Below are 14,024 nucleotides of genomic sequence, written 5' to 3'. Positions count from 1 at the left end.
TTTGGGGAGGTGCGAACGCACCTACAGTCTTTCGGAGAGGTGTGCGCGCACCTACAGTCGTTCGGAGAGGTGCGCGCGCACCTCTCGGAATGGGTAGCGGCGCTGCTTCTTGCGAAAGCTGCCGTGGCCCGTCTGCAAAGCTACCACTTTCGGCAGCTTTGCAGACGGGCCGCGGCAGCTTTCCCAAGAAGCGGGGCCGCTGCCCGTTCACGCGGAGGTACGGAGACCTGATGGAACCGGTTCCATCACACATTAAAAAAAGGCAACTGCGCGCGTCCGCGCATGCGCAAGAAAAACCCGTTTTGCGCATGCGCAAAAATTTTTTTGCGCATGCATGGATGCACGCACCCGGCTCCCACTTTTTTTATGTGTGATGGAACCGGTTCCCAGTGGCTCTTTTCCTTTTTCAGGTTGCCGACCCCTGGGCTAGGGAAAAGGCTTTTTGTGCTGCAAAAGAATCTGCCTTTCCCACTTGGAGAGAAGCCAAGAGAATAAATAATACACTACTGTACATGGAAGTCAAGCTGGGCTTCTCCCAAAGGTGCTTTTCAAAAAAGACAACTGGACTTTCTGGGGTTTTTGTTTTGTTTTGTTTTGTTTTTCTTTGAAAGAAGCTGGGCTTCTTCCTATTTTGGAGGTCTGCCTGCTATAAGGGTCAGTGTGAGGCGGGATCCTCTTCCTAATGCTGAGGTTTTCAAATTGGGAAGCCCTGTACAAGGAATTGCTGATCTACAAAACTGGGGTGTTTGTTGGGGGTGTAACTCCAGGCATAGAATGGGCTGGGTCTAATTTGGCTGAGGGGGCCTTGTTTCCTTTTGAAAGCCTGTTGTCCAGTACACTAATATTCCCTAATCTGTTTCCCCTAGATTTTTGTGTGGAATGTAATTAACCAGAGAAGTGTGTTCCAATAAGTGCCCTGATGGTGTGATTGTGGAAAGGGAGTTTGGTGGAGAATAAGAGACTCCAGTCTTCCCATGCAGAAGCAAGTTGCAGCACTGGAAATGAGAAGGAAGAATATATGAGCCATATCAAACAATGCCCAGAACTGGAACTTTCTTGGCATTAAAACTATCATAGACAAGGTGATCTTCCAGTCTGCTAATTATCAGTGATGGCTCTGAGAGGACTATGGCTCATCAGTCATGAGCAAGAAGTACAAAGCACTGTGCTGTTTTCCAGGTAATACAGTGTATTTGTCTGGTTCAAGCCTGTATAACATACATTTCTTTTACTGCAAATATTGGCACCTTTTGCTGATTTTTTTTAAAATTCCATTTATATCCCGCCCTTCTCCGAAGACTATTATTTTCTGCCTATACTATAAAGCAGAACTTGACCCAATATAGTTAGTATCCTGCAGTCTTTAGGAGAGAATCTATAATTTAGCCGAGCACATGTTTGCATGCAGACAGTCATATTCAGGTTTTTTTTTATATCCTTAGCTTTGGTATCTCAAGCAAGTAATGAGAATGAAGTGCCTATTACTACATAGATGCTTTCAGAATATACAAGTTTAGGTTAAGTGGACAAACAGCAATTTTACAACTTCTTTTCTACATAGTCTTGTACAATCCAAATTTACTTTGAATTGCCAATACAAAATAAAAACTTTGAAGATGTCTCAATGGAATGCACTATTCTCTGTTATACAACCACCCCAGACAATTATATGCTGACATTTTTACCATATAAGCTAGGAGGACATTGGGGGAAAGGCCATTTCTAATATATAAATTTAAGCTTGTTTTGGAGCTTTTTTGCTTTTTTTCATTCTTCTCAAGGTTCACTGATATCTGGAATTCCAAAAGACTGAGATCTGTCATAGAGAAGTGTCTGTACATTATTAATCTGCCTATGATTTTTTGAAAGCGTAGAAATTAAAATTGGGAACAGACCTTAGATCTTTTGTAATGGCTCTTAAACTTTATTGGGGTGGAGAATTGTGAATTGTAACCAGAATTAAATTTATAGTTAATTCTGGTTACATAAGCATAAGCACTAGAAATCTTACGTTCTTTCTGTATGAGTCATTATCTCTTTACACATGCGTGCTAGTCGTTTCCAACTCTAGGGGCCGGTGCTCATCTCCGTTTCAAAGCCGAAGAGCCAGCGCTTGTCCGAGGACGTCTCTGTGGTCATGTGGCCGGCATGACTAGGAAGCCAAAGGCGCACGGAACGCTGTTACCTTCCCACCTTAGTGGTCCCTATTTTTCTACTTGCATTTTTACGTGCTTTCGAACTGCTAGGTTGGCAGAAGCTGGGACGAGTAACAGGCGCTCACTCTGTTACGTTACGCGGCACTCGGGATTCGACCCGCCAAACTGCCGACCTGATCGACAGGCTCAGCATCCTAACCCACTGAGCCACCGCGTCCCCCATTGTCTCTGTAGAAATATGATAATGCAGGCCAATTTGCAGCTTGTACTGTAGATGGGTGGAGACTATGAATTTCTATAACAAATGAGTTGTTCAGCCTTAACCCATTGGAGTATAATTGCTCTTCTATTCTTTAACAAAGACTGGAGAGACCAGAATAAGTTCCATATCTGAGCTGCAAATAACTGGTAACCACTAGATGGCAGTAAACAGAATCAGAAACATAAACCCTGAAAAAAGTTTAAATAAAAGTGAAGCATTCACACCACTGCAGAATGAAAAAGCTTGTTTATATCTAAACAAGAATATACTCTGCCACCCACAAGCCCTTACTTCTTTCATGTGAATGTTGTAAGAGCTGAAATGAAAAACATAAGGACCATATAGTGTTTCTGAAAAATCTGTACACTAACTGTGATGGTCATTGTTTAGGTTTAGCAATAATTGTACTCTGCAGTATAGACTCAGGAACACTTCAGGCATCCCTCAGTCAAACTGGGAATTAGAAATAACAAATAGAAATCTTCCACTGTGCCAAGTTCAAATAACAACTCAACATAATACCAATTATTCCCTTTTGTTCGTTCCTACTATACTTTAAAGTTACACTGTCAACTTGACATTTTTGAATTAGGTTAATGTTGGGGGGGAAAGTCTTGCTTCTGACAAAGGAGTATTTTAAAAATTATTGTACAACATAGTAGTTAAACCCATTTATTAAAAATATGTTTTTCTGCTCTCCTGGTGATATTACAAGTGTTTGATATTTCTTTCGCACTGCATAATGAAATAATTAACTATAGGGCTAAGGAGAGATATCAGTGCAGCCAATGATAGTTAACCATTCTGAATGGAGAAATACAAAACATTGTTTCTCAGATAGTTAGGCTGGCAAATAATGCAAGCATTGTGGCTTTATGATTAGCATATCTTGTTGGTAACAGAACTATGAAGAGTCAAGTCTCTGGGTTCTTCAGTTACGGCATCTCAGCAGTCACTAAAGGAGATACATTTGGGGTATGAGTACTTGTTCAAGTGAAATGAGAGCTGAATACATGAATATAAGAACATAAAAGGTGCAAAAAGTTCATTGTGTCACTGCATAAAATGCTTGCTTCTTAACATGGAAATATGCTGGAGCCAATTTATGATTTGATTTTAGCAAATTAGCCCCAACGTCTATCTGATGTATTTCGAGCTTTATACATGTGGAATAATAATAGATTGATGTGATCTTTTGTACCATATTCCAGATTTTTGCAAGCAGGAACACAATACAGAATGTTAATATTTCTGCTGTACTTCTATTTCCATCTTGCAGACGTTACCCCACGGTTGAAAAGCGAGCACAGTTTTTCAATGGGCCAAGTTATGTGCCAATACCAGAAGATGGTCCTTTCCTTAAAGCATTACTTTTTGCATTGAGGCTGACAGATGAAGGTCAACACTTTGTGGAGTGTAGAGATGGCTGTTCCAGAATCAACAAGACCTCAGCCTATACACTGCAGGTTGAAAGGAAGGATCTCTGGCCTGTAGTGGCCTTCCGGAAGAATGGATTGATTTACGTTGGCCTTCCTTTAGTTGAGCAGTCCCTTATACCACGACCACCTCTCTTCAGTATCTGTGGAATCTCTCAGGCTTTTGACTTCTTGTCGGGACTCCTGGCTTTTATGAACTCTAATCAGAAGAGTGAAGCAGAGAGGAGTGCCAAAATTGCCCAGCTGCCAAGTTTGGTTATGCAGGCCTGTCCTCTGGGGACTCCCCTAGATGCAAATTTAAATGGTTCATTGGAAAATAGTCACGTTGCTGTAAGTAGTCACACTCAGAAACCACCAGCTTGGAGAAGCAACACGTACAAGGGAAAGCCTCAAGTTAATATCTGTATTGTTGAAAAAGTCAAATCTGTCCAGTATGACCAAAGGGATGTGGCAGACATGTGGCAAGTTTATGGAACTGTAACATGCAAGGTGAGATGATTCCTATTGCAAAACTCTATAACCTATTTGACACATGGATGCATCTGGAAGAGCAAGAGTTCAGCTCATCTTGGTGTGTAGAGAAGCTGAACTTAATATTTTTAATGCTTCAGCACGTCAAAGCAAAGATATTGGGGTTTTTTAGACTCGGTTCATTCTGGTAAATTAAACTAGAATGAAAGTCTCACTTTACAGTTATGCTCTTGCATATCTTGCTCTTAGTTTTGCTGGTAATAGGACAAGCTGCTAAATTTTTTTATCAATTTTGCATATATATATATATATATATATATATATATATATATATATATATATATATATATATATGTATGTATGTATATGTATGTGTATATATATGTGTGTGTGTGTATATAAATAAACAGTGAATACTGGGATGAAATAAGTTTTTATTGCTAAAAGATCAACCTTTTGTTGGCTAACTGCCAATGTCAGGATGGAAACACTGGGGTGGGGAGATCACGTTTATACTGTTGGTGTCTGTACTCTGCTCATGGAGCTTGTCACCGGTCTGTTTGTTGAGGTCGGCCGTATTTCTTTGAGTTGTCGCACATCCGTTTTTGGGGGATGTGGTTATCTCTGAGTGTCTCTTGTCAAAAGTGGATTGCTGATAGTTACACCAGAGGTTCTAGATAGTTGTTGCTCTTCTTCCCTGTGTTCTACAATGCAGGGTGGTTGTGTGTTTGTGCAATCTTGATTTTGATACAATGAGGCACTCTGTGAATGCTTGCGCTGTTTGCCTTCGTATCGCGCACGTCGTTCCTCTTCCCAATTCCTTAGTGCACATCCGTTTTTGGGGGATGTAGTTGTCTCTGAGTGTCTCTTGTCAAAAGTGGATTGCTGATAGTTACACCAGAGGTTCTAGATAGTTGTTGCTCTTCTTCCCTGTGTTCTACAATGCAGGGTGGTTGTGTGTTTGTGCAATCTTGATTTTGATACAATGAGGCACTCTGTGAATGCTTGCGCTGTTTGCCTTCGTATCGCGCACGTCGTTCCTCTTCCCAGTTCCTTAGTGCCTGGTATGCAGCGGGGAGGTCTATGTGCCAGTTGATAGAGGAGTGGTTTGAAAACCAAGCTTCCTTAAACAAGCGGCCGCCTTTAGAGTTGTCACTGGCAATTGCCTCGGTCCCTGTTAGATTAAAGACGTGGTTGTGTGTAGCCATGTGTGCCCACACCTGTGAATGTTGTTCTTGTCTTCTAATAGCGAGTTTGTGTTCATGCACTCTAGTCCTCAGTCGTTTTGCCGTCTCCCCAGTGTAATTGCAATTGCAATTCTGGCATGACATCTTTTACATGACCGAGGATTTTTCTTCATTGGGGAGTGGATCTTTAGGGTGCATGACACAAGCTCGTAAAGTCCGATCAGTTCTGTGGGCAACACCGACCTTGTGAGGGGCTAGTATGCGCGCTGTGGCCTTGGATACACCGTGGATATATGGCAGTGTTATTCGTGATGTTAAGGCATTTTCACATTGATGGCAGGTAGGTTCACCTGGCCTGCTGTGTTGTCTAATGAAGTTGGGTGGGTACCCGTTGTTTCTGCAGACACGATAAAGGCGGCGTCTTTCTTCGCTTTTTGCCTTATTCATGCTGCAATGCGTGACTACAACACATGGAACTATCAGCAATCCACTTTTGACAACAGACACTCAGAAACAACTACATCCCCAAAAACGGATGCGCGACAACTCAAAGAAATACGGCCGACCTCAACAAACAGACCGGTGACGCGTTCCATGAGCAGAGTGCAGACACCAACAGTATAGCCAATTATGAAATTGAGGGTTAAATTGAGAATTAAACTGAGAAGCAGTAACCCATTTCTGATACATTATATACTCCTATAACTTGACATGGAAGAGTTGAAGAGATAAAAAGCAAAAAGAGTAAACTGCTCTAAATCTGATTTACCTGTGTTTATTTGGAAGTCCAATTATGGTTCATTTAAATCATATATTGGTATGGTGTTTGATTTGAGTAGAAGCACTGGCAATGTAATCTAATATGTGCATACTCCAAAATAAGTGCTACTTTTTCCAGTGTGTCTTATACTTAAAAAAGTAAGACTGCAACTTGAGTGTGTTTAACAACTCAGTAGAGATTTGAATCTATTTTCTAGGTAAAAATAATTGAGTAGTTTACAGTGTAAATGACAAAGTCCAGGTTGGAAAGCAAATTTAGATGTCATATATTTACATATGCAGTAGATAATAATACTTTACTAAATCAATACTTTTACAAAAAAAGATTAAAACATTATAATAAAGAAGAACCATAATCCTATGCTATAATATGCATGCTGGATTCTATAAATCATTTACCATCAATTTCTATTAAAGGAATCTATAGACCATAGTGAAAACAGAACTCTTGCTTGATATTTTGAAGGGTGTTGCTAATCAGAGTACATTATTGTGGTTGAATGAATCACTATACTTTGTATAAGGCAACATTTATAGAATTGAGGGTTGTAATGAACTTACTTTAAACATCAGTTATTGTATTTACTGTACTTGTATTTTGTAAGGAAATAATTTAAGAACTCAGTTCTGATCTGAAAACTAACTAAAAATATGATATAAGACTAAGGTTCATTTTAGCTACGGAAACGATGTTTGCCCACTCCTTACTCTAAGCAAGAAAAAAATTGAGGTTTCCTCTTGCCATAAGGTAATACACAATTTATTGTAGGAAGTGTATTAAATTAGGTTGTTCACCAGTAAGTTCCTATTTTGCTATGTTTTTGTGTTTGAAGTGTGATATAGAAGGCACTGCTCCCAATGTGACTGTTGGTCTGAACCTCCCTGCCAATGGTTCTCCTCTCCAAGATATTTTGGTCCATCCCTGTGTAACATCCCTTGATTCTGCTATTCTGACCTCCAGTAGTGTTGATGCAATGGATGACTCAGCTTTCAGTGGACCTTACAGATTCCCTCTTATACCGCCTTCAGATTTGTTTAATCTGTGCTTTTACACTTCCCAGGTAAGTTTTCAAGATTTGTAATAAACCAGTCAGAAACAACATCATCTAATGTTTACCAAAGGCTCCTATATCAAACTAGGGGAAAAAAGTTGATAGGACAGTTTGACTACACTCGTTAAGGATATTGAAGTAACAATGCTCATCTAAATTTATTATGAAAAAATGCCTTAAACTGAACTTTTAATGAGTAATGTTTTTACATGTGAGTTGACTTTTACCTAAATTTTCATCTCTGAAAGACAAGGCAGCCCCAGTATCTTCCTTGGCAATAGCTTGGCTTCTCAACATGACAGATGATCCCTTCTCAACTATGTGATTCTGAAAGGAATTTTCAAGTTAGCAATAACCCTCCAGCTCATTACATGCTTTGTGTGGTGTTAGGAGAGCTTTTGGCCTTCATCCTAGAAATATTTCCAGCACCCTGCTGATCAGTGGTTTAGAGAATCTAGCTTGCAAATGAGTTGTTAATTCCTATTTTCCATTAGAATTAAGCACTCTCTGCCTAATTATCTTACTGTTTAGCAATCACAGAGTTTATATCTGACATCTGGAAGCTGTCATCCTATTTTAATTTATTTTATTTTAGAATGTGCACCCTTATCACATACTTCCAAAAGAAGCCTAAGGGTAGCTTTACAACATACTAAAATGGAAACCAACAATTTATAGAATACATTAAATGATTTTAATTTAGAAATATAACAAATTCAGCTATTTATCTCTGTGCATCCCAACCAGGTACCTGTTCCACCTATTTTGGGATTTTATCAGTTGAAAGAAGAAGAATCACAATGGAAGTTCACAATTCACTTGAAACTTCATGAAAGTATGAAAAATACTTTTGAATACTGCAAAGCTTATATTCCCTTTTTTAACCGGTGAGAATAATCCCTCCCTCCCTCAAATCAACAAAACAAAGACTTCTTTATAGAGACTGTTGTTTGGGGAGTACTTGAAAAATCTGCATTTATAGAATTTTTTGGGGGGGTGGGGCGGGGTGAGGGCAGAGTAGCTGAGTGTAGGAACCATTTTATTGGTCTTCCAGATACCTATTGGGTTTTAGGGGGTGCTTGAGGAGGTTTCTGACTGTTTATTGTACACAGGCCTTATTTTCCTCTTGGAGTCAGAGGGTGGCTGGAGTCTTGGCTCAGATTGGCTCTGAGAGATGAAGCAGTAGAGTACCACTGTAGGAAGGTAAAGGACATGCCTGACTAAACACAGATAATGGCCATTATTAAGGATGACATCATGACAATAAGAGTGGCAAAATCCCAGTATTTTTCCTCTCATCTTTCCTCTGCATTTTGCCACCCTGTGGCCCTGTTAAAGGTAACTTGCTCTAAACCTCCATGAGGAAAGAGAGATGATTCAGAAAATCATCTGAAGGGCTGTTGTGACATTTTTTCAAGAGATCTGGCAAATAAAATCATTTAGATTAACTGTGAGCTGGACTCCAACTGTTGACTTGATTAATCATCTGGTTATGTGGGAAGTGAGCAGGCTCCTTAGGCCTAAGAATGTAAACTCAGTAGACCCCTCTTTGGTTGGTTAAAGCATTATTTAGAGAGCCATAGTATAGGGACGTGGTGGCTCAGTGGGTTAGGACGCTGAGCTTGTCAATCAGAAGGTTGGCAGTTTGGCGGGTCGAATCCCGAGTGCCGCGTAACGTAACAGAGTGAGCGCCTGTTACTCGTCCCAGCTTCTGCCAACCTAGCAGTTCAAAAGCACATAAAAATGCAAGTAGAAAAATAGGGACCACTCCGGTGGGAAGGTAACAGCATTCCGTGCGCCTTTGGCATCTAGTCATGCTGGCCACATGACCACGGAGACGTCCTCGGACAAGTGCTGGTTCTTCGGCTCTGAAACGGAGATGAGCACCGGCCCCTAGAGTCGGAAACGACTAGCATGCATGTGCGGGGGAACCTTTACCTTTACCTTACTAGTGGCACAGTGGTTAGAATGCAGTATTGCAGGCTAATTCTGCTGACTGCCAGGAGTTCAATTCTAGCCAGCTCAAGGTTGATTCAGCCTTCCATCCTTCCAAGGTCAGTAAAATGAGGACCCAGATAGCTGTGGGCCATGTGCTGACTCTGTAAATCGCTTAGAGAGGGCTGTAAAGCACTGTAAAGTGGTATCTAAGTCTTAATGCTATTGCTTTTCTGGAAGATGACAAGTAGTTGTGTCTCAAGAGTGGGGAATTCATTCTTGAATGAAGGGATGAATCTGCCTGAGCAGTGTCCATCCCTTCCTCAAGAGGCTATTCCTTGACCAAGTAGTGGTGGATGATTTCTGAATTGTCTTCTGACTTTCCTTTTGGAGATATGTTGTTGAAAAGTGGTCAGCCAGCAACTTCACAAGGCTCTTGAGGAAACAGATTATTGAGATTCCTTTCAGTTGACTTTCAAGTCTGAACACAGTATAGAGATGACATTGATCATGCTTGTAGATGACCAGTGATGGAATCAGAATAAGGGTAGTGCATATATTCTGGCCTTCCTTAATCTCTCAGTGGCCTTTAATACTATCAATCATGATATAACTCTCTACAGACGCAGGCTTATGAGCAGGAAACATAGTGTTGCACTGTTTTTACTTCAGTGCAGTTCTGGTTGGCATTTAAACGGGGAGAATTCTAGCTCTTAATCCTTTCTTTGTGGTATATCCCAGGACTCAATTCCCTCCCCACTCTTGTTTTAACATCTACCTGAGGTTGCCAGATATCAACATGGGGTGTCAGGTGTCAGGTAGCAATGTGCTGATTATAGCCAGTTATAGCTCTTGATGTCCAAGTGATGCTATTGAGGTTCTGACTCAGAATCTGGAAGCTAAGGGCTTTAGATGGAGAGGAACATACTGAAACCCCACCCTAGCAAGATCAAGTCTCTCCCCTCTGTGATTTCTGTAGACTGCTGTAGAGAATACAGTTTCTACATTTTCTGTTTTCTCTAGAGAGCATCAGTGAGGACCCAGATTGTTGGGAGCAATAGGCTGACTCTGTAAACCACTTAGACAAGGCTGTAAAGCACTGTGAAGCAGTATATAAGTCTAAGTGCTATTGCTATAAGCTGTTTCTGTAGTGCACCCATGGCTCCCAGCCCTCGGCTTTCAGTGCAATACAAGACAATAAGCAGGCAGTTGAGCCAAAGGGCAGAGGAGTAGTTAGGAGTAAAAGGAAGAGAAAAAAAGGCCGAGTGTGTAAAACTTGAGTAGTCTTGTTTCTAGCCAAAAGAACACAGTCATGGTCATGTGAGTTCCCACTTAGCAACCGCATTGCTTAGTAGCAGCATTGCCGGTTCCATTTAGGAGCATTAAGCAAGGGCTACCTGTATAGAACGCAGCATAGTTAACTTGAATACTGAAATAGCATATGAAGCTTTGAAAAAGAGAAGGTGAAAATGAGCACTGAGGAAATCCTTAAATGACTTATGTAATTGAATTTTAGAGATAGTTAAGTGAATTTCAAAATTGAAATGTGCTTTATTGTAAGTTTTCTCTATTGCAATCATTTGAAATCCCAAAGCCATGTCTTTAATGTGGAATTTATTTAGTTACCAGCCTTCCAGAAAACTGGACACATTCCAGATGTAAGGATTTTATATGCCACAATTATCCCCACAAGCATGTCCATTGCTGAGAATTCTGGAAATTGAAATCCATATATCTACAGGGCACCAAGAGTGGGAATAACTAATATAAATTGTTGATTTGTGTCAGATATAATTCATAAAAAAGGCATGTGCTATTTTCTTAGTTGTTCAGAAATTACTCAAAATTACTTTATTAAATAATAAGGTCATTTAGACTACCATTCTGCAATAAGTAATAATGCTTTGCTCTTGATTCTTAGAGGTCCTATTACACACTTGGAATACAAAATCAGCTATGGCCAACTGGAGGTATCAAAAGAGAAAAGCTTACTGATTTGGTTCATAGGTAAGTTAAGTATATTTGGCCCCATCTGATCCAAGGAAAGGCTCAACCTCATTTGGAAACACCTTGCAGGCTGCTTTGTTTCCTAATGAAGGAAGGAATTTATTTTATATTGTGCTTTATCATTTAATTCCGGACAGTTCCAAATAAAGTGGGGAAAATTCCTACCTAAAGGCTGCTGGAAGCACTGTGTTGACAAAACTGGGCTTAAACAGAGCAATGCTAATATACAGCCCCTTTCCATGTTCCTAAAAATATACTAGAGGTCTCTGATAAACCAAACAATTCCAAAGATAGATTCTTTCATCTAGGCCTGTACTTGTCTTCTCCATCTGGAATGAAATTAAGTTGCTTGGTAAAGTACCATATTCTGTCTTACCATCTTTCCAGATTTTTTTTTCCAAAGTAGCAGATGAGATCAAAAGGCACGAGCAATCTTTTATTTGCAGCTAAAGGTGCACTTTGGCGAGGTTTCATAGCCGCAGAATACATGGCAGTGTTGTGGTATCATCAGCTGACAGGCCAAATATTTTGGCCCATGTAGATAGGATCAATACAAAATAACTGTAAGGTTTATCGTGCTTACTTTAATTATTTTTGTGAAAATTTTCAACTCTGTAAACTTGGAGGGCTTTGAAAGCTGTAGTTAGCTGTAAACTACACTCCTCTGCTTTATTATCTTCCTGGATCCCTTCCATTTTTATTTTCCACACACAGTGCACTAATTCTAGTATCTGTTTCTGAAAATAGGCTATTAATTCTTTGCAAACCTTAATGGCACCTGGAGGATTTTTTTTTCTTGGTCATTTTCTCATATGTCCACCTCTTCCACGAACATCATTGTAAGCCAGGATTCCTTTGGATTTTTTTTTTCTGAAATATCTTGCAAACTTTCCTGCTTTTTCTGAGTTAGGCTCCAATATCAAAAGTGAGTCTGACCAAAAATTACACTGAAGTACATTGCAAGAAGATGTATTCTGACTGGTAAAATGTTCCTCCTCCAAACACAGCTTTTGTTCTTGGCTTTCCCCCATCTCTGTTTTATGTAGGACCAACAGATCTTTATCCTACATAATTTATCCTGTAGAAAAAGTGCCATATAAATGTTAATGTCATTTCTGTGAAATATTTCTAGCCTCTTTTTCTTAACTCTAAAGGACAAAAATTTCCAAAATCACTGGAAATTTCTCTTACTGGGACTGTTGCTTTTGGTCCAACAAATCAGGATCAGCCAGTGGATGCTGTTTGTACCGGAAATACTGCATACATCAAAGTAAGTTGTGGGGAAAACTAGATGTTAGCTATCTGGCTTTGCAGTCAATGGAAAATGGTATCCGTGTGCTCAGAGGATGGCAGTTTCTAGGTGCTGTTGGGTAAAGGAACAATATGAATCTTTCCAAGAGATCTCATTTTCAGAATCAGTTGTATGTATAAGAAAATTACCATTGTAAGAACCAATCTCTCCAACTTTTTAAAAAAATCAAATCTTATCAAGGTAAAAATTACTCAAAAAGCTATGGTGTAGCTAACTTAGTTTTCAGTTTAAAACAAATAAATAAGGAAGTCAGCCTTTACTGTAGATCATGGGTGTCAAACTCAATCGCGTCACGTGACATATCGCAACATTTTTTGCCTTTGCAGAGCCAGGGCGGGCGTGGCCTGCATGTGATGCATCCGCAGGCCACCAGTTTGACACCCCCGCTGTAGATTGACATATAGATCTTTGTGTTATGTAGACCAATCATCTGTACATTTAAATTGATTGCCGCATTTCTTTGTAGTTCATCAATTATATATAAATTGCTAGTATATTGCTCCCCTCTCCCCCCCCCCCCGCTGAAAAAACCAGAAATGAGAGTCACTGCATCTCTTTCTCAGTGTTCTTTGCTTGGTTGTCTTTAGCTTTATTTTAAAATCTTGGATTTCACACTTACTGGATGTTACACAGACCAACATTCCATCCAGGTCTTTTCATCAGGCAAAGCCAAGATCAGTACAGGTGAGCATATTACATCTTTGGCAATTTGAATTGAAGCAAATACATTTAACTTCCAAACCTTTATGCCTGTTTGTTGTGTATTGGTCTGAAAATTTAAGTTTTTAATGAAGCATGTATCTCTATGTTAGAATATTCTGCCACTTTATTATGTCTTATGAAAGCATCTGTTTTCTAAATTTTAAAAAATGAAATGTATATATAATCAATCTAAGAACTTACCTTCTCCATTTCTTTGAATTTTAGCTCGTGAGGTACTTTCATCAGATTACTACATCTGGAATTCCAAAGCCCCAGCACCTGTTGTATATAGAACTTTACTTTTCTAAATTTTCTATTCAGTTTTGTACTAGGAAAAATGTATTGCCAAAGTGTTTTACATCCATTCTGAAGCTTCTGTTCGAGGTAAAACAAAATATTAAATGATCATTTTTCTGTTATTTAAAATGACTAAAGTTTCTCTGTGAGTGTGCTATTAGAGATATTGCATGATATATAACTCTTAGACAATCAAACTTACCTGGTGCCAAATACATTACTTGGAAATTAAAATCTTTCTTGTGTGTATTGTTGATTTTACTGTCACATTTCCCAACCTTAACTAAGTCGTTGAGCATCGTTTCTATACATTCTGTTTTGAAGAAACAGAAATTTAAAAGTACCTCTGACTATATACATACTGAAAAGTATTTACCTTTTTACATTGAGCAACCACAGTCTCTTTCTACCAAATTAGATGTACTCC

General features: G+C 39.5%; 1 protein-coding gene across 1 annotated transcript; it reads left to right on the top strand.

Annotated features, from left to right (window-relative positions):
* Positions 1-866: 866 nt before the first annotated feature.
* Positions 867-13,710, top strand: AP5M1 (adaptor related protein complex 5 subunit mu 1). The gene is made up of 8 exons (XM_083378231.1): positions 867-1,179; positions 3,698-4,343; positions 7,126-7,353; positions 8,092-8,231; positions 11,201-11,286; positions 12,441-12,556; positions 13,186-13,282; positions 13,526-13,710. Exons 1-8 carry the CDS (start codon positions 1,112-1,114, stop codon positions 13,606-13,608), a joined length of 1,464 nt encoding a protein of 487 aa, XP_083234357.1. The 5' UTR covers positions 867-1,111; the 3' UTR covers positions 13,609-13,710.
* Positions 13,711-14,024: the final 314 nt, after the last annotated feature.

Source organism: Vipera ursinii (genome assembly GCF_947247035.1).
Source record: "Vipera ursinii genome assembly, chromosome: 1".
NCBI classification, from domain to species: Eukaryota; Metazoa; Chordata; class Lepidosauria; order Squamata; family Viperidae; genus Vipera; species Vipera ursinii.
The sequence above is the reverse complement of the archived record's forward strand: the minus strand, read 5'-3'. Positions and strand labels throughout refer to the sequence as shown.